Source organism: Salminus brasiliensis, chromosome 17 (assembly GCF_030463535.1).
Source record: "Salminus brasiliensis chromosome 17, fSalBra1.hap2, whole genome shotgun sequence".
NCBI classification, from domain to species: domain Eukaryota; kingdom Metazoa; phylum Chordata; class Actinopteri; order Characiformes; family Bryconidae; genus Salminus; species Salminus brasiliensis.
The window spans coordinates 12,789,792-12,811,031 of NC_132894.1; the positions used below are offsets into that span (position 1 = coordinate 12,789,792).

The following is a 21,240-nucleotide window of genomic DNA, read 5'->3' on the forward strand; positions in this document are numbered from 1 at the left end:
TTTCACAACTTCTCTGTAAGCTTGGTTTCATTTGCAGCATGTGTGTGTGTCGCTGGTTCCGGTGGTTCAATGTAGCCTCATCTGTTACTTTCTAATCAGTTGAGCAACATCCTTTTTGTCTCAGCGAGCGTGTGTCTCCACTGCATGCTTTGTGTTATCTCTGCAATCTCAATTATGTCAAGCATGTAGGATGTAAACAAGACCTCCATTCTCCTTCGTCTGAAAGGGGCAACAGAGGCTCTAATGCGTAGCTGGCAGTTCAGCAAGCATCCTACGCTGTGTGTCTGTGTGCAAAGTGAAAGAGTAAGAGAAACCCAGAAAGCAGGGTCAATAGGTCCATTCTGGGAAAAGCAAGAAACCCAATCTGTTTAGTGCACATGAAAGAAAATATGATCATTTAGTACTTTTATAAGTTGAACAGCTTTTTACTAGCTTTTTTAAGTGCAGGAGAATGTAGGGGAAAGGTCAGGCCACACCCATCAGCTCCATATCACACAGAACAGTAGGTGTCGAGCCTGGTGTTTGTACAGTCGCAGACGTAAATGGTATTTGTACAGTGACAAGCAGGGAAGGTACCTGTGTATCTACAAACCAGGCTCAACCTACAACACCCAGAATGACCTCTATACAGTACATGGAAGACTATGAATGCAGCAAAATGAGTACTATAAAAGAACTCCAGTTTAAGGTCATGCTAAGTTATCATTCATTCATGGTTTTCTGGTTCCTTTGGTAGTTTTTTTTTTTTCCCCTTCAAAGTGTGTTGTTCAACATGCATGTTTGCCTCACGCCAAAGCCTGTCTCACAAACTGCATATATGGCACCAGAAACATGTACAGATAATGCTACTTGTCTACGAAGCAACAGAACAGTTGCTGCTGGTGACGACATGATTTGAACACGACTCATTTCAGAATGAATCTGTTGAATCCTTTAAGTAGTCTACTACGCCTAGAACCCTCACAAAGGTCTACAGGAGAGATACAGAGCTAACTCTTGAAGTTACATTACATGAAGGCTGGTAATCTGGTAATGTAAATCTTCTTTTTTTTCTTTTCTTTCCAGTCACCTAAAAAGCAGGACAGAAGGTTAGGGTGGGGTTTGGGTTATGCGCTTTGGCACAGTGTCTTCCATTTCATCCAGCTGTGGATGGTCAGGCAGATGGCAGCATGGTTGGTTGGGAGGAGAGGGAGGGGGGGAAGGATAGGCAGGTGTTCTCTAGGATATATCCTCCAGGATGTAGAAAATGAGCTCTAGCTGCAGAGCAGCGTGTCCATGGCGCTGAGAGACGCTCTGTACGACTGCCCTTAATGACTGGTTGAGGCTTTCCTGGTAACGCAGCGGCAGAGGCTGGCCATTACTGCCTGCCAGGAACTCCATCTGAAACACCATTAAAACACCATTGTCAAAGAAAGAAGCAAGAATAGAGACATCTGTATTTGAAGGGTCTCGGCATGGACAGACTGCTTTGAAATAGTCTTTACAGTTTGACAGAATATTAATTAAAGGTGCCATAGAATGCATGCATTTATTGAGTGTTCTTAGACATACATTATATATGGAAAACAAAATATTGGAACACCTACACATTACACCTACAGGGGCTCATATGACATCCCATTCTATAGCCATAGGCATATATATGAGGATATATGAAAATGTGGAGTTCATTCCCCATCTGAAGCTATAACAGCTTTCACTCTTTTAGGAAGGCTTCTACAAGGGCTTGGAGTGTGTCTGTGAGAGTTTTGCCCATTCACCCGGAAGAGCATTTGCGAGGTCAGATGCTCATGTTGGATGAGAGGGCCTGGCTTGCAATCTCTCTTATATTTCGTCTTAAAAGTGTTCAATGGGGTTAAGGTCAGGGCTCTGTGAAAAAAGGGCCTTCCCCCTTCCTTTCACTGGAAATAAGGGAGCTAGGCCAACCCCTGAAAAACAACCCCACAGCATTATCCCTCCTCCACCAAACTTTACAGTCAGATTCACATCAGCTTTAAGCCTGTTTAGCTGCTCTCCCAGCTTCTGCATACCGCGACACAGCCTCCTGACTTACGCCAGGCTGTCTCCTTCTTCCTCCTCTGGGTGGCCTAGCCATTGCATTCAGCCTGCAGTCTTTTACACTAGTGGGCTGGGTGTAGGTAAATTTTGGGGGGTGTAAATACAGTGAGTCAAGACTGTTATGTAACAGTCTGGGGGGGGGGGGGGTTGTAATTTCTGTTTAACTTATGTCTGAGTTTCTTTTGAATGAAAAAACAACAGTTTGTGACTTACATGGGATGTCACTATAGTAAAGTTAATACACTTTAATTGTTACAGTCTAGGGCACCTTTAATAACTGACCACCTTGGTAATGTGATTGTGTTATACAATGTTGAATCTGGGTTTATATTAAATTCTTATATATATATATATACACAGAGAGAGAGAGAGAGAAAGAGAGATATTAAACCTTGATTCCAGCTGTTTAATGTTTGAGGAACAGTTTGTTAGAACTGATAAGTACTGATGTTCAAGCTTCTTCACAGCATTCGTACCTTCAGCCCATCTAGTGTGACCCGTAGTGCTAGTTTGGTCATGCCATCCTCCTTCAGCAGGCTCAGAGACTGGCAGAGCGCCAGGCAGAAGGCCCGTGCCAGCCGTTCCGTCAGGCGGTTATGATTGGCATTAGCATTCGGCCCGTTTGACTGCTCCTCTCTCTGAAGGAAGAACACCTGTGGAGCGGAAAATGGACACTTTGACAAAGTGCCTCCATAACGTACAGATAACATCTTAGTGACAACAGTAGTTATGTGGGCGTGTACCTCGGTCCAGCGTATGACCTTGCCATTAGCTCGATACTCTAGCCGTTGGTGTGTCTTGACGCAACTAATCGATTCCATAGATTTGCCATCAATGGGGCTGATTATGCTGTGAGTCAGAAGAGCGGAGACAGATGGAGACGGTAGCAATAAAACCCACCACTGCAGTACAGTAAAGATTTTACAAGGCCACAATAACTCTACCAGGTCATTGACCACGGCACTAAACCCATTATTTGATTATTTGTCATGTGAAGTTGAAAACACCAATCATGAGCAAAGTCCTTCATGATTTGCAAATGAACTCTGTCTCTCTCACCCCTTATTGAAGCGAGGCTCTTCATCTTGCCACTGAATGTGCACATACTCCTGTCTGTCTGACTGCTGGAGTTTTCCACAGGTGAGGGTGAAGTCCCTCATGTCACGAAGAGCTCGTCGTAGCTCTAGCATGGTTTCCATAGTTACTTGAACCATCAAACCATCTAAAAAAAGAGTAGATTCATCAGTATACACTATTACACAGTGCAGTGCATAAGCAATTGAACTAATGACTTTTACTGTAGCCTCTTCACTTGTATCCCCCTAGTGGTGTAGACTCCAGCATCTACTCTTTAAAGGGGAATTCAACTTCGATTTTTAGAAATCTATACAACCGCATAATTTAGTTGTCAGTAGTCAGATGCAAACATAGTCATTCAGAGTGGTCAGAGTGCTCCATTCTGGAGAAGCTGACCAAGTCTGAATTGTTCACAGTGGTGGTGACAGGAACCAGACATCTAAAGAATGTAAGGCCTCTAAAAACTACCTCACACTAAATGTTTATATATCCTCACTGAGCTCTGAACACTATACAAATACTCAACAGGACCTCTGGATAGGGTCTACACAAATACTATGTAGAGTAGTGTTCCTAAAAACACTCAATTCTTTGTAGCTTGGATTCTACAACATTTTGGGGAACATTTTTTTTTTGAGATTCTGCGCCTCTGACATGATTGCATCACACAAAAATTCTCCTGTTCGACCACATCCCAATGGTGTAATCTACTGACAGTGAAGGCCACTGAAGAACACTGAACTCACAGTCTCGTTCATTAAACCAGTTTGAGATAACTTTGTGATATGGTGCGTTATCATGATGAAGCTAGCTGCTAGAAGATGGGTGAATTGCGGCCGTGAAGGGATGCACACTGTCAGCAGCAATACTCAACAGGCTGTGGCATTCAAGTGATGACAGCTCAAAATAAGCCAAAGAAACATTCCCCACACATTACACCACCTCCACCATCCTGGACTGTTGCCACAAGGCAGGTTGGGTCCATGAATTCATGCTGTTCATGCCAAACTGACCAGTTTTGGTTAGCCTGTGTCCACTGCAGCCTCAGCTTTCTGTTCTTGACTGACAGAAGTGGAACCAGACATGGTCTCCTGCTGTTGTAACCTATCCTCCTCAAAGTTCGCTGTGTTGTGCATTCTGAGATGCTTTTCTGCTCACCGCAATTGTGCAGTTACTGTAGCCTTACTGTAACCAGTCTGGCCATTCTCCAGTGACCTTTCTCATCAACAATGTGTTTCTATCTAAAATCTATTCTAATGGTTGATGTGAACATTACCTGAAACTGCTGGCTTATATCTGTATAATCATATGCACTGCACTGCTTCCATGTGACTGGCTGATTAGATAATTGCATAAATGAGTAGCTGTATACATATTTTGCATTTTGCAGAGCACAATAAGAAAAACTGTGACCATTTACATTAAATATGACACTTCAGAAAAGACGCATACAGATTTGCTGGTGCTTTAGGGTATATGATATTAGGGTAAAGTTAGGAGGTATCTATGCAATGGACCATTTTATGCTAAAAATACTCTAAGTGAGTCTGATTCCATTCAGTGGAATTCTCCTTTAATGGAAACTGTTGTTTTATGAATAGTTTATAATTAGTATCTTATTATTCAATGTGTCAAATGGAAGCAATAGTAAGACTACCATAGCAGCAACTCCACAATTCAATCGCTTTTGTGCTGTTGTTTCAGATTATATTATACAGTTTCTGAACAAGCAAGGGCAGGTGACACATTCAGACCAGATTTTAATCATAAACAGCTTATTATAGATATAGGAACCATATCCCTAAACCAAACCAAAAATAAGAGATTTCTGAATCTCTGAGATACTGAATTTCAAAGTAACTTCCTATGCATTAGTATCTTACTCTTGACTAAATTCTGCACACTTCTAGTTCTATTACATTTATTTTTCCATTTATGACTGCATTCAAACATTGCATCACATATATTACAAATACAAATATTCATTTTTGCCTTCTGCATAAACGCGTCAAATAAAAGTCATGTTTAGTATCTGGTCAGAAAGTCTGCAACCCAAAGACGGTCAAAGTCAGTTTTTATATGCCTAGTTTTTTACTAGTTCTTGCTTCAGTAAGTGAAACGTTAGATCTGACTACGCAGCCAATTACAAAAACAAATTTTCATATCACCATTTTTACAGAGGAAGTGGTAGGCTTAGAATCATGAGCAGTTCCTTTTTCTCTCACCCAATCTTTCCTCATTCCATCACTATGGTGCAGGTTAGTCTTCCTCTTGATTGTCAGGACTTTTGTCCAGAAGAACTTCAGCTTTTAAAAGATGTTTTTAGCAAACTCTAAACTACTCTTTTTGTTCTCAAGCCTTACCAGGGTCTTGCATCATGTTGGAAACCCACTGAGGCCATGCTAGTGTTTTCTTTAAGACATCTATACTTGGATAGTGTTTGCTGTTGCTAAATTCATCACATACATTGTCCTTTTAGCAGCGTATCAAGCAGCTGATATTGATACACGTAATGTTTTGGTATGGCTTCAAAGATTTCAGCCTTCTAGGCAGGAAATGGCTCTGCTGATTGACATGTGGTAGCTAATACCACATCAAAAAGCGCTGTAATCAATATGATATCAAAGCGGACAGATTCTGCACATGAACAATACATTCACCATTTCAAATTCCATGTGCAGATATACAGAGCCAGAGCATTAGAAAATGTAGGGCTTAGGCCTAGTCCTGGATTACACAGAATTCTGAAGGCAGATTCTCCACTGAAACTGGGATCTTGTTCACACCTAGCATTAACAGGCCTCTTACGTGATCCAATCGTTAGTAGCCAGCATAAAGTAAAAGTGTAAATGGGATAATCTGATCAACCAAACCACCTTAAGAGATGGTCACGGATGCAAGTGTCAATGCTGCAGTGCTCTGAAAGCATTTCCAACACAGTACTGCCCATATCAACCACCTCATTGCTTCTTATATGAAAATTAGAAAGCCACTGTTCATCAGTGAATGCCCTAAACAAGACTCCTGAACCCCAATATGCACTTCTGCTGCGCACATATAGCAACTTGCGGGCTCTTGTAATCGGATCACCCAAAGTGAACATCAATGCCAGGTGTGAACAGGCCTAGGTTTAGTCCCTGTCTGGGTCTGGGATGCTGACCCTAACTGTTTAGTTACTTACAGGCTAAACTGTACCTGTGCACTCATTCATTTATACACACTACTATGCAAAACTATTCAGCCTTTTTAGAAAATTATATGTAAAGCTATTTTTCTGGACACTATGAGCTTATTAAAAAGTAATAACATTGGAATAAATACAAATAAACAATGCAGCTTGATTTGCTGTGTGTCAAAGATCTTTTTTAAAGAGGGACGACCATTATAATTACTATCCTGTACATAGTTTATATAATCCTTTATTAAAGTAAATCAAATGAGCTGCTGGGGGAACTCAACAAATCCATATAGTCAAGCAAACCGTTGATATGTTGATCTTCAAACCAACATGTATCAATGCCAACAACACATTCCGACTGCTGTTTTAGGTTATTTGTGTTTATTGTAATGTTACATATGGCCAGTTTCCCAGACCTAGAATAAGACAAGAATTTCCCATGTTGATTCACCACCAGCATTGAAATTTAGTCTAAGACTAGGATTACTCTCTAGTGTCCTCTCATGCTTCTAAACAGGCATGCAAATCTCAGCAATAAAAACACCAGTGTGTTCAGAACGCCACAACACATTTAACCAAGACAAAGAATTAAAATAGGAAACCTTCAACAATGCTGGACTTGGCCAGGTATCCTGATGAGGCTTTCAAAGCTCCACTAAACACAAAAAAGCAGGAGCCTGTAACTGAAGAACATAAACAAAACACATATTTATATAAAAGTCTGATATAAATTAGGCAGATAGCATTTGAAAACATTGGGCTGTGCTGTTAGTGACCCCTGGTGGTCACTGATGAATATAGCTTCTAAAACTATTTAGCTTTTCTAATGTAGTGGGCTTGTGTTAAGGGCTACTTTGTGCTTTGTCCTACTGTGTATTTGCATCTGCAATGGTGTCTGGAGCTTTGGACAATGTGTGTGTGTGTGTGTGGCTGTTTTTGTACATTTCTAACCCCTGAAAACAAGGCTAAGCTACACTATCAAAACTAAAGATGCTTTTAGTAAAAACATTTCTAAAAATCATTAATATTAATTATTACTTTTCAAGTTGAGTCAGGAATTGTCTAATTACATATAGGCACCTATGTTTACCATGGGACAGGGAAATATTACTATCATATTAAAGTATATGGCCGTTACTAATTTCTTCTACTTTTGCATTTTTGTTGCATGTAAATCAGGGGTGGGGAAGTCAGGGCCAGAGCCCAGGTTCTTTAGCATTTTTCCTTCTCTAACATACAAATAAAACCAAGGGACAAGCTAAATCAGGTGTGTTTTAGCAGCAAAATTCTCAAACTGTGCAAAATTCCATTCCTCTAGGACTGCAGTTCCCTGCTTTTAGTCAGCTAGATTTGTTCTGTGGTGAGCAGATTGTATATTTGAAACGGTACGCCGTATGAAAAACGTGACACTAGCTGATCATTTTCACATGTTCATTTACATTTATTTGCAAAAGTTAAATCACCTATGTGAAAAAGCAATTCCCCCCTAAACATAATAACTGGTTGTGCCACCTTTAGCAACAACTACTGATACCAGATGCTCCCCACTCTTCTTTCCAGACCCACTCATCTTTGCAGAGCTGTCTAAAATACAGGCATACTGGATAGAGTTTGAGCATAAACTCAGTGGAGTGCAAATCTGAAACTTGACTAGGCGACTCCAGACCTCAGTTTTTAAAACTTCTAAGCCATTTAGAGGTGAACTTGCTCTTGTGCTTCAGGATGTTCTTTTGCTACATTAACCTATCAAGCCAATGAGCTTATGGTGACAGACTGATGACCAGATGCTCTTCTGCAGGATTGTCTGGTAGAGAACAGAATTCATGGTTCCATCAATGATGGCAAGTTGCCCAGGCCTTAAAACAGCAAAGAATGGAATTCTGGTAGAGTGGACTTCACCATTATTGGACTTCACTATTCTCCTTTTGGAAATTATGACTCTCACTGGGGTTTGTTAGAGCATCTGATCCTAAGGAATGGCTTTCTGCCCTTTTTCAGATTGATATACTTCAATAAGGTTCAACCTTATTTACTTTGTATTGTTTTGATTGTGGCAGAGTGTGCTGCTTCTTGTAGCTACTTCACATTGCTGGAAAGGTAACAATGAAGTCATATTTGGATCCAACAAGTAAGTAATCAATAGTTTCTGGATGGAGTAACTGATATATTACTTTCTGGATAACTTCTTTTGTTTGTAGATCTGAGTGACACTTTGTGCTCAAATGTTTGTGGACACCCTTTCTAATGAATGCATTCAGCTACTTTAAACTGCACCCATCACTGACACATATATGCACAGATACAGCTTGTCTAGTGCCGGCAGAAAAGTATTAGCAATAGAATTGGACTCTCTGGAACAGATAAACATGAATCTATTAGTACCATGCCTAATGCCAGGCGTGGGCTAGAAGGGTATTAAGTCCCCCAGAATTGTGTTCTCTGGAATGATGATGCTCAATACAGTACTTTTGGAATGAGCAGGGGGGTGAGGTGGGGTGATGATCCAATCCAATATCCGGACCTCACCGCAACGCTCCAAAATTTAGTAAAAAACCTTACCTGAACAGTAGAGGCAGTTACTCTAAATAAACTGCAGGATTAACTCTTTTATTAATACTTTTAATTTCAGAAGAAACTATTCATGAGCAGGTGTCCCAATACTTTTGTCCATATTGTGTATGCCAAATCTGAAAAAATCATGTACTTACTTACTGAAATGCAGTGTGCGCAAATCTGTGTGTGTGTGTGTGTTTGTGCGTGGCTGGCTGAAGATCTAAGGCTGAGAGTATGTGTTTATATCAGTGAGTGTTTGTATTTACGCCGCTGTCTGGAGCTTTGGGCTGTATGCGTGTGCTCACCTCTGCGTGGCTGGCTGTGGATACTGATTGCCTGTGTCTGGTACTGTCCATCTGCAGTCTGCACACAGATGAGGTGGGAGTCGGCGCGCTCGTTAAAGCAAGCTCCCATAGCCAGCACTCTCTCGTTCGACTTATTCAGCGCCTTCAGCAGCTGAGTGAGCAACGAGAGAAGACACATGACCTGATTTAATGACTCCCCATCACAGCTGCGGTGTGAAGCTGCAAGTAGTACTGCAGTAGAGGATGTTCTGGGATAGTACTTTACTCCGAGTGAATCCAGTCAGGGATATCAGATTACATTCATTCCTAGAAAGCACTTCTCACTGACGACAATAAAAACGTGGTGTGATTTTATATTATTTTCTTCTCATTCGTAGTTAATTGAAACTGCTATAAGGAAACATTAATGTTTGGTGTACAGCCTTGGTTTAACATGCATGTGGATATCTATTTATGGAATGCTGTACCTATATTAAATAGTATTGCAAAATAAAAAAGAATCTTAAAGCATCATTATGTAGCACTTTTACCTTAAAATTGCTTAACAATCATTCTGATGCTCCACTGACTATAACAGGGAGAATGGCGTCTCTGTCACTGCCACTCTGGGCCTGAAAGCCGCTTCTGCACTATATAGCTTTGGTGGAGCTGCACAAAACCTCTCACGAGAATTGCGTAACTCAAGTCATATTTGTGTAAAATCCTATAATATTACTGTACTGCAATCCTGTATCTCTCAGCTTGTCAACAATGTTTACAGCTGTCCACAAGGTGGGGCTCATAGCGCAATTCATATTTAATGATTAAAAGTGTATTACTGTCCTTACCTGTAGGAGGAGCCTAATTCATAATGCTGCTTTAAGTTTAAATTACAACTAAGCAGTTTCAGAGAGCTTGTTTAACGCTTCCTGTGATGGTGTGCCTAGGTGGGTCACGATACCTCAGCATGGCGTGTTTTAGGGATTGTGATGCACGTGCTCCGCGCCTCCAAATCAACCATCAGGCCCGTAACTACAGGCAACGTGTAACGGTAGAAACGGAAGTCCTGAGAATAAAAACAGACTTCAGAATATTCATAATCACTCAATATAGGAAGGCATAGCAACGAGGTTGGGTCTTACCACCAGAAGCCTCATAATGCTGTTGTTAATCTGCCCGAAGAGTGGCTCTCTGAAGCGTACACTGAAGAGAGGACAAGGATAGACTGCAGGAGAGAAGAGCGAGACACAAACACCACCCAAATATTTATTAGTATAGTGTTATACATGATTTAAAAAATGAATTATTTAATATGTCCCCACTGATGTCTGTATTTGGTTCTATATATCATTTTCCAACCTTTTAAATTATCAGGCCTTTTATTACATTGCCTTTGAGGCTGATATAAACAACCTCTGTTCTGACTGTCTGTCCTGTGCTGTGCCTCATTCAAGGGCTAAAATATACAGAAAACACTGTTAAATGCAGTCTATCTGCAGCCACATCTTCTGGATGTCTGGTTCATTTAGAAGGCTTTAAAATGATAAATCTGCCCCCGACAGCCAAGGATAGCACAAAATTAAATCACATGTCCCCCCTCAGACTCATCTTCTTTCTCAATGACTCTGGTATTAACAGTCTATTCTAGCAATATTCCTTATGACTTTAACATAAACAGGCAGAGCTAAACTACTGTAGGCTAAATAGACATATAAATAGTCATATGGAAATGTATTCATAGATGTGAATATGTTCATAGGTGAATATATATTCTTACAGCGATACTCAGCGCCCAAGCGCAGCATAAGGCGCAGTGGGAAGGCTCTGGCCCAGGGGCTCTCAGCCCGGAGGATCAGCAGGCCGAACAGGAAGGGCTGGGGGGGTAGTGGCAATCCATCCAGGGACTGGAAAGTTGGGCGCACGTAAAGGAAGCCAGCATGTTCCTTACTGCCCAGGAACCCTCGTGTTGCCAAAGAGTGGCTCAGGTGATTCAAGAGCTTTCCTGCTGTAAAGTTTCAACCGAGAATGAATATGAGCAGAAGGCAGACTGGAACACTTATTGGACATATAGTCCTGAAAGGACCCTAAGATTCAGAAGCAACAAAAGGTTACCAGTCTGGGCATCCCAGTAGATCTGAATGAAGTGGCTGAAAATATCTGTGGGGAATCGCTTCTCTTCAGGCAAACACTGCAACAGAACGACCACTTCTGGCTGACCCACAGCATGCATCCCTTTAGACATCACACACCAGCACCTCCTGTTCACGTCTGCAGAAGCACCCACACATGTATGGGTTTTGTACTTTGTTACAATACATTCCTAGCTGGGTAATTCACACAAAGCTTGACAAATACAAGGACCAACTTATGTTGATTATCTTAACATTGCTGCCAAACTGAACACTGAAGAAAAGAAGGGGTGCGCATTATATATAACACATATCACAACATTCAATTATTCATGGAAGGAAAATAATCCAAACTATGACTACAATGATTTTTGTTCAAAGTTTCTCATACTGTGCTGTCCAGTTAAAAAGGATTAATTACGCCCTAATGAAACATGCAGTTGGTGAAGTACTGGAATCTACAATATGCATATTGTAGCATAATTTACAACAATAAATATGCAAATACGTTTTATTTCCACTAGTAATATTTATACCACTTAAGAAAGTTAGATGTGTGGAAAATGGGTCAGCAGTGACTGCATTTGGGCATGCCAAAGGCCATAGTGTGAAGGACGTAGCTAACTTTGCAGGTGTATGGAAGCGTATAGTCATACAGGTCTACCAGCAGTGGCAAAAATCCTAGTCTACAGGAAATCCTTTGTAAGAACTGTGGCTAAAAGACAAAACTGACAGGCAAGGGGCACTGGCGGGTTTCATAACTTGTGATGGAAAATCACATAACTTTCTAGAAGTCCTTCAAAACCAATTTCTAAAAAAACAAAAACATTAGAATGAAATAACTGCACAACGAACAGTAATTTTTCCCAAAAAAACAAAAAAAAACAAAAGCAGGAATGAGTAACAGAGTAATGAAAAACAGATATGTGGACATAATTCATTGATCTTTCTGCAACCTGCCATAAAGCTCCCATTGATCTACTAAATTAAACATCTGTGCACACGATCTTATGACACCCAAATATTTATGGAAATGGTTGGAGGCTGTATTGTGAGAATGACCCACCAAGAGCTAAATGATATGGGAACAAATGACTCTAATGTTCAGTTATATGCCATGACATATCAATACATGTGACAATAACTAAACAAAGAAAATACCATAAACTGGTGCTGTAGCACTCATACGGGCAACACCTCTTTGTTCCTCTTATTTTGTTGTTGACACCCATTTTCATTTCATGTTGTCCAATTCAAAATGTCAAACTGATTGGAGCTACCCAAAGACTCAGTAATAGGGCTTGCTCTGATTGGCTGCAGGCAGTGAAATACTCTGTAGCTTATCTAAGTAAAGCCATTTGGTGTTTGCATTCTTTTCCAATACGCATTCCTTTTCAAAATAATGCAGAAATGTCAACAGCTCTGTTCTGCCCAGTCCACATATCTAATCCTCATAATCAGGCCATGAGTAGTCGAGGGAGACATTAGCAGACATACAGCTGACGATCTTCACCATGGCCAGAAGGTTAGCGTTGAGGACAAACACCAGCGGCTCTGTCTGACCTTGCTCCAGTTCCTCCAGCAGTGAAGACTCTGTTCGCTTCTCCTCCACCGTGTAATCTGCACAGCACAAAAACATCTCGCTGAGATCGACACCTTCTAAAACAATGGTTACACAGAAATCAGACCTTGCTGAGGAATTGCAAGCGTCAACAATATGTCTGAATACGCAAGTTAGAGACTTGGAGGAAGACGATGTATTCCAAAACTTTAAATCAAATTTTAGGAAAACTGTTATAGTATAAAGAACACCACCATATGTGCAAACTGTGAGTAAAAGAAAAGCTGACTATTTATGCAATCAGTGAGAACAGTGAGATCTGAAGACACTGTACAACACTGCTATCTTGCGGTCCGAGTAAACTGTTCATTAAAAAAAAATCAATCAATACTGTGTTTTTGAGAATTGATACAGTATTGCAAAACTTGATATTGTGAAACTCTTATTTATTGATATCGCCTAATTTGAATGGTAGCAAATTTTTCGAAGGCCATTTCTTCCATGAAAATACTTTCATTCTAAATCTGGTGACTTCACTGGCAATTACAGATTGCACAAAATCTGGCAGTTGCTTGAGCCATGTTGTGCCAATTCAAAATGTTAGATCAACAGAACACACAAACAGGATGCAAATTAAACACGGGAAGGACTATACCAAACAAAAGACGTCTACCAATATTTCACAATATTAATCAGGATCAAACCTGCCTCCAAAGATCGTAAACCTGTCGCCTGCAATGCTTCAGTCCAAACTAAACAAAACAGAAGGTACAATTTCCAGTTTTAGACAAGCCTCTGGGAATTATCTGGTGTATCCCTGCAGACCCAGTAATATTTTTATACTATCACAGTATCAAAATCCACACTTTATTCAGGGTGCTGTATTGCTTGTAGCCTTAACCTGCACACATCTCTGTCTCTCAGGGAAAAATAGTGGAAAGGATCAGTGATTCGTGCTCCTGATAAAGTGTTCCTATAGCCCACAACAGTACACCTCATGCTGTTAATGAGCGAACCAGCTACTGCTCTAACCAAAACAAAGCAGCCTGCTTGTGTTCTTTGTTTTTTGTTAAAAAAAAAAAAAAAACAATTAAAAAACAGGAGTGCTTTGTCCTTCCAGCAGCATCTCAAACTACAGAGGGTGAGAAGAGGATGAACCAAAATATGAGGGGAACACATAAAAAATTGTGAAGAAAATAAGATCTATGTTTTTTACACCATGTATTTACAAAATCTTATTAGAATTTGTTTGATTTGCAAAACAATCAGCGGTGAAAAAAATTGAAAATGTATGTACTGACTTATAGTTTAAGAACGTAAAAAAGTATCGGGACATCTGCTAATTAATGGTTTCTTCCAAAATAAAGTTTAGAAAAAGGGGTCCTGCTTTTGTTTGCATAATTGTCTACTGTCCAGGGAAGGTTTTCTACTAGATTTTGGAGCGTTGCTGTGAGGATCTGATTGCATTCAGCGAAAAGAGCATTAGTGAGGTCAGGATGTTCAACCTCATCCCCAACTACCCAACTCATTCCAAACGTATTTGGATGGAGCACCAACATTCCACAGTAGTGGGCTTTATACCCCTCTAGCCCATGCCTGGCATATACATTTAGAGAGTCCAATTCTATCAGCTATACTTCTCTACAGGGACTAGATAAGCAGTGTCAGCAATGGGTGCGACTTAAAGTAGCTGAATGCATTCATTAATAGTTGGAGAAATCCACAAACATATAGTACATATATGAACATATGGTGTAAAACTTTTTTTTTGCCAAGTGGTAGTAGGAGAACTAAATGGTCAGACTCTGATGTAAACCTGACTGAAGCCAAATTTAGCTTTCAATTTTCAATTCAAGTGAGAATACTTTCATACCTCCTTTAACCCCTGTAGATGTGAGGATGGGAGGAAGTCCTTTGTGTGGTAAGGGTTTAGCTGAGCTTCCTTTGGGGCTGTTAACTACCTCCTCCCTTTCCAAGCAAGGTGAGTTTGGCAACTCCTACAGTGAAGAGAAGCACATGTTTCATTCATTCAGCTTTTCAGCTCAGAACTGCACAGACAAAAAAGCACACTTTTTGAATGTACATTTTTCTTACTCAAAAGATAACTATTCTATAGCTCTATACTATAAAACATTCCAAGCTGAACTGATCTATATTTTCCAAGCAGTGTGGACCTTTTTCAGGAGCAATATTTCCTAGACAGCATTGAAAACCCTTGAAAGCTTGCTGGTACTTAAATATTGTATACTTGTTGCAATCAGTCAGAATAGCCATAGTTAAGAAAAACAAAAATGTATATATTTGCAGCACAGAAGTGAAAGCAACTTGATTTTTGAGTGTTGATGGCAAAATGTAATATTTCAAGGACAGAGTCCTAGTGGGTGCTGGTGTGTTGCTATGATAGGTAGCTGCTATGGAGGTTGCAATGGTGTTGCTAAGGTGTTTCTAAGTGGTTCCTAGGGTAGTTGTTATGGCAGTTTCTACAGTATTTCTACATTTCTACATTGTAGTTGCTACAATGTGTTTGCTTAGGTGTTTGCCAAATGGTTGCTACCTGTGGTTGGTTGGGAGTTACTAGAGTGTCTAAATTATTGTGAAATTCATTCCTATGGGGAAAAATCTATAAACTAGCTGTTGCTACATGGAAACGGTAAGTTTGATTACAATCAGTATAACTATTTATACATATAGCCTATATAAAATTTCATTTATATGAACGCCTGTGTTTTTATTTATTCTCATTTTTGAATATGGAGTATTTCACATTTGGTAAGCATATTTGAAAAAAAGTAATGAGAGTTCACTATTGAAACATCAATAGTGTAAATTCATTAAATATTTTATTCTATATTTAAATAAACGGAAATTGGAAATGTTTTATGAGACATTCATCAGTATCAGTTTTATCAATGTTTTTATTGTATTGTATTTTGTTTCCATAATGTTAGTTATGGGAAGGCTGTGATGCAAACCATTACTATGTCACATTGTTTTAGAACATACCTGGAACATTATTTTCGTAATGCTACAGGCTAACCTTCCTCAAACATTCAACGTTCCTTTAACATTCTCTGCTAGCCTGAAAGTAGCATTTAGCAGTTAATCAAAGTTTTGGACACACTTTGTCCATTGTTTTGACTCACTGCACTGACTCTTGTTGGGGGACACTGTACATTTCCTTGCTATATCCCTTCACAACTACTGTGAAGTTGTAGTGCTTGAGAACACATGAATGCGTCTAGTAAGCTCACAGGTAGATCTGTTGACACCACTTGAGCTGCTGCGGGAGTGTGTGTCTGGATTGAATCCATGTGAGTCGGAGTAGTGTTGGCACTGGAAGACTCATTTTTTGATTGGACACTGTCTGCAAACCAAACTTTTTTCTGCTCCTTTCGAAGAGTTCCTGTGGAAGCGGAAGACACACAAAGACAAAAGGAGAAGACTGCTTACAGATAATAGGACTAGATACTCTAGAGAATAAACTGCTATCTGTATCTGTATGATGATGAAAGTAGTGGTATGCCTTCAAATACCCACTGTTAATGAGAGTTGAGTGACAGGTGACACAGACACGCCCCTCTTTTCCACCCAGGTGAGTTAACCTGAATCTCAAGTCACAGCACACCACACAGAACACCTGCAGATCACACAGACCATACACAGACACACACACACAAAAAAACACACACACAGGCACAAGTGTAACAGACACTACTGCAACACAGACCTCCAAGGCCCTTATTAGACATACTGTGAAAATCTCAGAGACCACCCTTCATTTATTTGATTTCCAGAAAAATGGCTTAGTACAGTGACTCATTTTTCAGCATTAGGACAGGGGAGATCCTTCGCAGGGAGATTTTTTTATACCTCCAAAGTTCAGTTTTAGAAGTTGGAGCCTTTTCTGCTGCTCACCATTTGAATAATCCCAAATACAATCAGTAATGTTGAGGTCTGGACTCTGAGGTCTGGGGTAGTAAGTCCATTTGACCTCATTCACCAGCTGTTTGGTAACATTTCCTCTTAAAATGAAGTTTTTTAGAAAGACTCTGACATTCACCAATGTTTTCTTATTTGGGATTTTTATATTGTCCAATTTACAAGGACAATGGGATCTTGAGCTGTTTTCACACTAAATGTGGAAAACTCAACATGCTTTCAAACACACTAATTTTTGTAGGATGCGCAACACAGATGTAGCGGAGCTCACGTCATAGAGGAAAGGCTAGTTAATAGTTATCTGTTTAGGAACACGAGCCGTACCAACTTTATAAAAACCTATCATGAAGATTTTGCATGGAAGCAGGTGTTAGCCCAAGCTGGCCTTCCCGGGTTGTAGCGTTTCAACCAGCATTGAAACTAACTAAGAAGAAAGAGCCTCAATAAATGTGTATAAGCTAACATGCTGTCTCACTCTAAATAGCCAGTGCACATTTGTAGCTCTTCTCACTCTTGCTCCCAAACGGCAAGCACAGCACATACTGCAAGTAGTGTGGACAGCACCTTGCCTGATTGCATGCTGCGTTCAGTGTGAAAACAGCTTTAAGAAGATATTGGTGAATGAGGTCCATTGCAGTGTCCTTTTGTCTGTAAGAGTTTCTTGATCATCACGTCCTTTCAGGCCTACAGCGTTTAGTCATCTTCTCAAAGTGGAAGGCTGGACTAAAACACCTGTAGATGTTTTCAGATCTGAAGCGAGAGTAAAGCTTGATTTTCTCCTCTTTTAAAGATGAAAGCATTAAGCGTTGTTTATGAAATGTGGACAGCTTTGGTGGTCTACCAGGTCTGAACACTTTAATGTTTTTTTTATTGTATTCATCTTTTACTTTTCTCTACTAATTTAAGTTGCTTGTCTTGTATTTAATGAATCACCTGTAGTAAATAGCTATTTTCAATGGAAATGAAATAAAGCAAGGGTGGTCTTTATTGTTTTGTACAATAAAGCATGAGCAGCAAACCAGTGGTTCTTATAGTGAGTCCTGAAGTACAAGAGCATCACAAATTTTGGTAGGAAGGACTTGTCAATAAGCTGATGAGTTGGATCTGGTGCTTCAGGACAAAGACTGGACACCATTTGCAATAAAGCACAACTGCCGCTAGTGCTGAGCAAAATTGCATCTACACAGCCTATTACAAAAACCTATAGCAACTTACTATATGAACTAAACTTGAATTTAGCTACTTTACTTTAAGCTGCACCCACTGCTGACACAGAATCCCAGCACTGGCCTGGGGAGCAGTGGAATTGTGTTCTCTGGGGTTAGGCAGCTCCATCCAACACCTTTCGGAATTAGTTGGACTGATTTTTTGAGATCCAGAACTGGTTAAAAATCTAATTTCTTTAGTGATACTGATTTGACTGCAAACAGTACTTTGTGACCCGTTATGCATGTTGTTATACATTTGGAAACTATCATGTTATCGAATGTTATCACAACTGCCCAGCACTAACTGCTGCTCTGTAATACAACCCCCCCCCCCCCCGCCAGATTTTAATTAACTTGTTATTAGTCACACCAAATTAACTGCATTTCATAACAGGATTTCCGTCCCGTACCTTCCCGCAGGCTCTGCAATGGTGCCGCCTCCTTGTGAAGGAGAATCTGGAGCCACATTTCATACAAGCAGGAGCCTGCGAATCAGGGACCCACTGAGGGGCCGTGGAGCCCAGGGAGCTGCAGCGCTGCACAGGGAGGGCACCAAGAGACCCCCTCCTCACATGGGACGCTCCGCTCTCGGGGCCGGTCACATTCACGCTTCCTCTGCGGCCTAAGGGTGACTCACACTTGTGGGCAGAGGACGGTGCGTCCGTCTCTGGCTGGCCCGGGTCACCCTGGGTCTGAGCATCCTCTGGGGTGGATGGCGCACTTCCCAGCACAACCTCAAGCTGCTCCTGCTCGCTGTCGGCCAGCTCCTTCTCCTCTATGACAGAGTCCTCCTTCAGTCCGGGCATGAGCCAGCCCTCATCCAGCAGTGCCTCCCTGGAGTCCTTCAGTGTGGAGTAACCGAAGCGTCTCTCCCCCCACACAGAAAGAGTGGCAGTTACTGCCTGCCTCATCCTCTCAGTGAAGTTGAGACGGGCTTGCTCAAGCTCGCCAAGTCACTCAGCGTGCTTTTCTCCGCATTACGTCACACTCTGCTTTGAGCATCACCCCCTAATCAAGGCAGTCTGGCATGGTCTGCAGGACAGTGGTGCCTGATGGATCGCATAGCTGCCCTTCTCCCTGTGAAGATCAAGCCAGTGTGGATCAACAGAGCTGCTCATCATCACTATTCCTGCAACACTTCAATAAAGAGGGCTTTCCAAGCACACTGCTGCAGTTCAGTGCAGATTTACAGCTAGGCAAAGTATCAAGCAGTAGCTTTATGCCCATGCAGTTCACAATATGCTGACTTAGCCATTGCGTTATTGGCTACCCTGCAGCTGGAAACCGTCATAACAAGACACTTCCCGAACACCAGATTGGAAACGTTTTACGTTTTCGTACGTTAACGAGAGGATAGTTTACGTTTTCCCTTTAGGACATTTTAAGCATAATGAAAATTTAATGCTTAACCTACTAAAACAGTGACCTGGGATTAATGAATCTCTCTCATAAAGGCAATTACAGATCACAAACACTCGTTACTGGTACTGAAATGATGGAAAGGTTTTCGTTTTTTGTTTTTTTTTTGTTACCTCTCAATTAAACCCATTTACTTAAAGTAAAATATGTAACGTGGCGCACGAGCACACATTTCTATCATATTACATGCTGATGAGCATTCACTACGAAAAAAAAAACGATCGAAAAACGAGCCTATAATCTAATAACAAGGTAATCGTTTTTACGTTAAGTCTCTTTTCATGCGAAATAGCTAAACGTGGCTTAACGAGCCAAAACAGCGACCTAACAACACCTGCGTCACAGCATCGCGTGCTATTGTTACTAGCCCTGCAACACGCTCTGAATGAGGGGGGAAAACGCCGGTAGCCCCTCGGGCTAGTAGCCTATTCATCTCCGTCACCTCACTCAGCCCCCTTTACCGGTCTGTCAGCACTTTTACAACTGCCTAGCTCATCCATCCGTACGCCATTTGTTCACATTCAGGAGTCCACACGCATGTACGCTCTCTGCGAAGTACCGCTACGAAAAGTTAGCGAGCCCACCACAGTAAAACGCAGCTGCTCTCTGCTCTCACCGGGTAGAGCCGCATCGCAGACGCACATTCTGCAGCCTGGGTCAGCGCCCAAACGTCTTCTCGTCATATAGCGCAAACACTTCGGCTATGGCACCCGGTCGCCCTCAGCCAGCGACTGCAGCAATGCGACAACTAGAGCAAGAGCTGGCCAGGCTGAGCCCACATTAACGTAAACTACTCATCACAGAGGAGGGGAAACAGACCGTTTGCCTTTCCTTTAACATGGCTATTCAGAGGACACCTACTATAGCCAGCTTAATGCATGATCGTGTTCGCCTATACTCACCTCTACACCTCAGTTGAGGAGCTGATTAGGAACAGTGACTTCCATCACAACCATCCGATCATTCCGCTGATCTGCCTTCGCACGAATCTATGAGCTCACCGTGCGCTTATAAACTACCTGAAGGTTGCTCTGAATGAAAGCGTCCTATGAGAAAGGCAGTGACTCAGGCTCGCCCATTACTCACTGCCTTTCCTCAGGGAGGGTCTGAGCAGTGAAAACTCAGACAGAAATTCAAACGTGATGTGCCAGTGTGCTGCCTGCATGTCCCCCTCATGAATTCCCCTGATTAATAAGGAAAATCTGCATAATAATTACATGGTGCAGTGAGGAATAATGGCCACGTGTAAAGTGGCATCTTTAGCAAAATAATGTATCATCTGATGTGCTATATCCTACATGTATCCCTCAGTCATATTTTTAAAACACATTGTTGGGCAAAACCTATTCAGAATGATCAGAATGTATAAGGTGGTGTATACATATCAAACCTTTCTGAACAGTCTGCTCTTATTGGCTTATGTAAGCATACATTTGGAAAAATCTGTGAAATTCTTCTTTTAATAATTCTTATAATTCTTAACACCTTTGTACACATTTGAGCGCAAAACTGTAGCTGAAGGTGCTGCATTGACAGTAAGTGAACATACCATGATGCTACTTCAGAGCTGTGCTTTAGTCTGCGCTCACATTAGTTTTGCAGTAGATGTAGATAAAACAGACAGGTTTTGACAGAAAGGTGGTAGGTGGCTGCTTGTGGTGGTAGAAGTAATCAGTGAATTAACAAGGTTAAGTCAGTCAGTGCCTCAACCCATAACACCTTGGCTTAATTTGTGAATGAGGAGTGAATTAAGTGCCTTTATTGTAATAAAACAATATAAAAGGCTGAGATCAGAGCCCAGGGTCAGTCAGGGGCTTTGCTCAAGGGCCCAACA

At 41.2% G+C, this 21,240-nt stretch overlaps 1 protein-coding gene across 4 annotated transcripts; it reads right to left on the reverse strand.

The window, feature by feature from the left end:
* Window positions 1-259: 259 nt before the first annotated feature.
* zfyve9b (zinc finger, FYVE domain containing 9b) lies at window positions 260-20,505 on the reverse strand. 4 transcript variants are annotated; one of them, XM_072661054.1, is made up of 16 exons: window positions 20,309-20,505; window positions 18,398-19,064; window positions 16,378-16,477; window positions 16,092-16,243; window positions 14,714-14,837; window positions 12,777-12,899; window positions 11,263-11,418; window positions 10,928-11,155; window positions 10,293-10,375; window positions 10,112-10,216; window positions 9,172-9,322; window positions 6,916-6,996; window positions 3,118-3,280; window positions 2,802-2,907; window positions 2,535-2,711; window positions 260-1,380 (listed from the first exon to the last, which is right to left on the reverse strand). In XM_072661054.1, the coding sequence occupies exons 2-16, from the start codon at window positions 18,896-18,898 to the stop codon at window positions 1,219-1,221; spliced, it is 2,412 nt and encodes an 803-aa protein (XP_072517155.1). In that variant the 5' UTR covers window positions 18,899-19,064; window positions 20,309-20,505; the 3' UTR covers window positions 260-1,218. The 4 variants fall into 4 exon arrangements, with proteins under 4 accessions (XP_072517155.1, XP_072517156.1, XP_072517157.1 ...); XM_072661055.1 differs by lacking the exon at window positions 20,309-20,505 and adding an exon at window positions 20,023-20,109; XM_072661056.1 differs by lacking the exon at window positions 20,309-20,505 and having other exon boundaries at window positions 261-1,380; window positions 18,625-18,782.
* Between the last annotated feature and the right edge of the window lie 735 nt (window positions 20,506-21,240).

Coding starts and splice junctions, on each gene's coding strand:
- zfyve9b (XM_072661054.1), bottom strand. CDS start 18,898: ATGAGGCAGGCAGTAACTGCCACTCTTTCTGTGTGGGGGGAGAGACGC. Junction 14,838..16,091: donor TGGTGTCAACAGATCTACCT/GTGAGCTTACTA, acceptor TCTTCACTGTAG/GAGTTGCCAAACTCACCTTG. Junction 11,156..11,262: donor CTACTGGGATGCCCAGACTG/GTAACCTTTTGT, acceptor GAAACTTTACAG/CAGGAAAGCTCTTGAATCAC.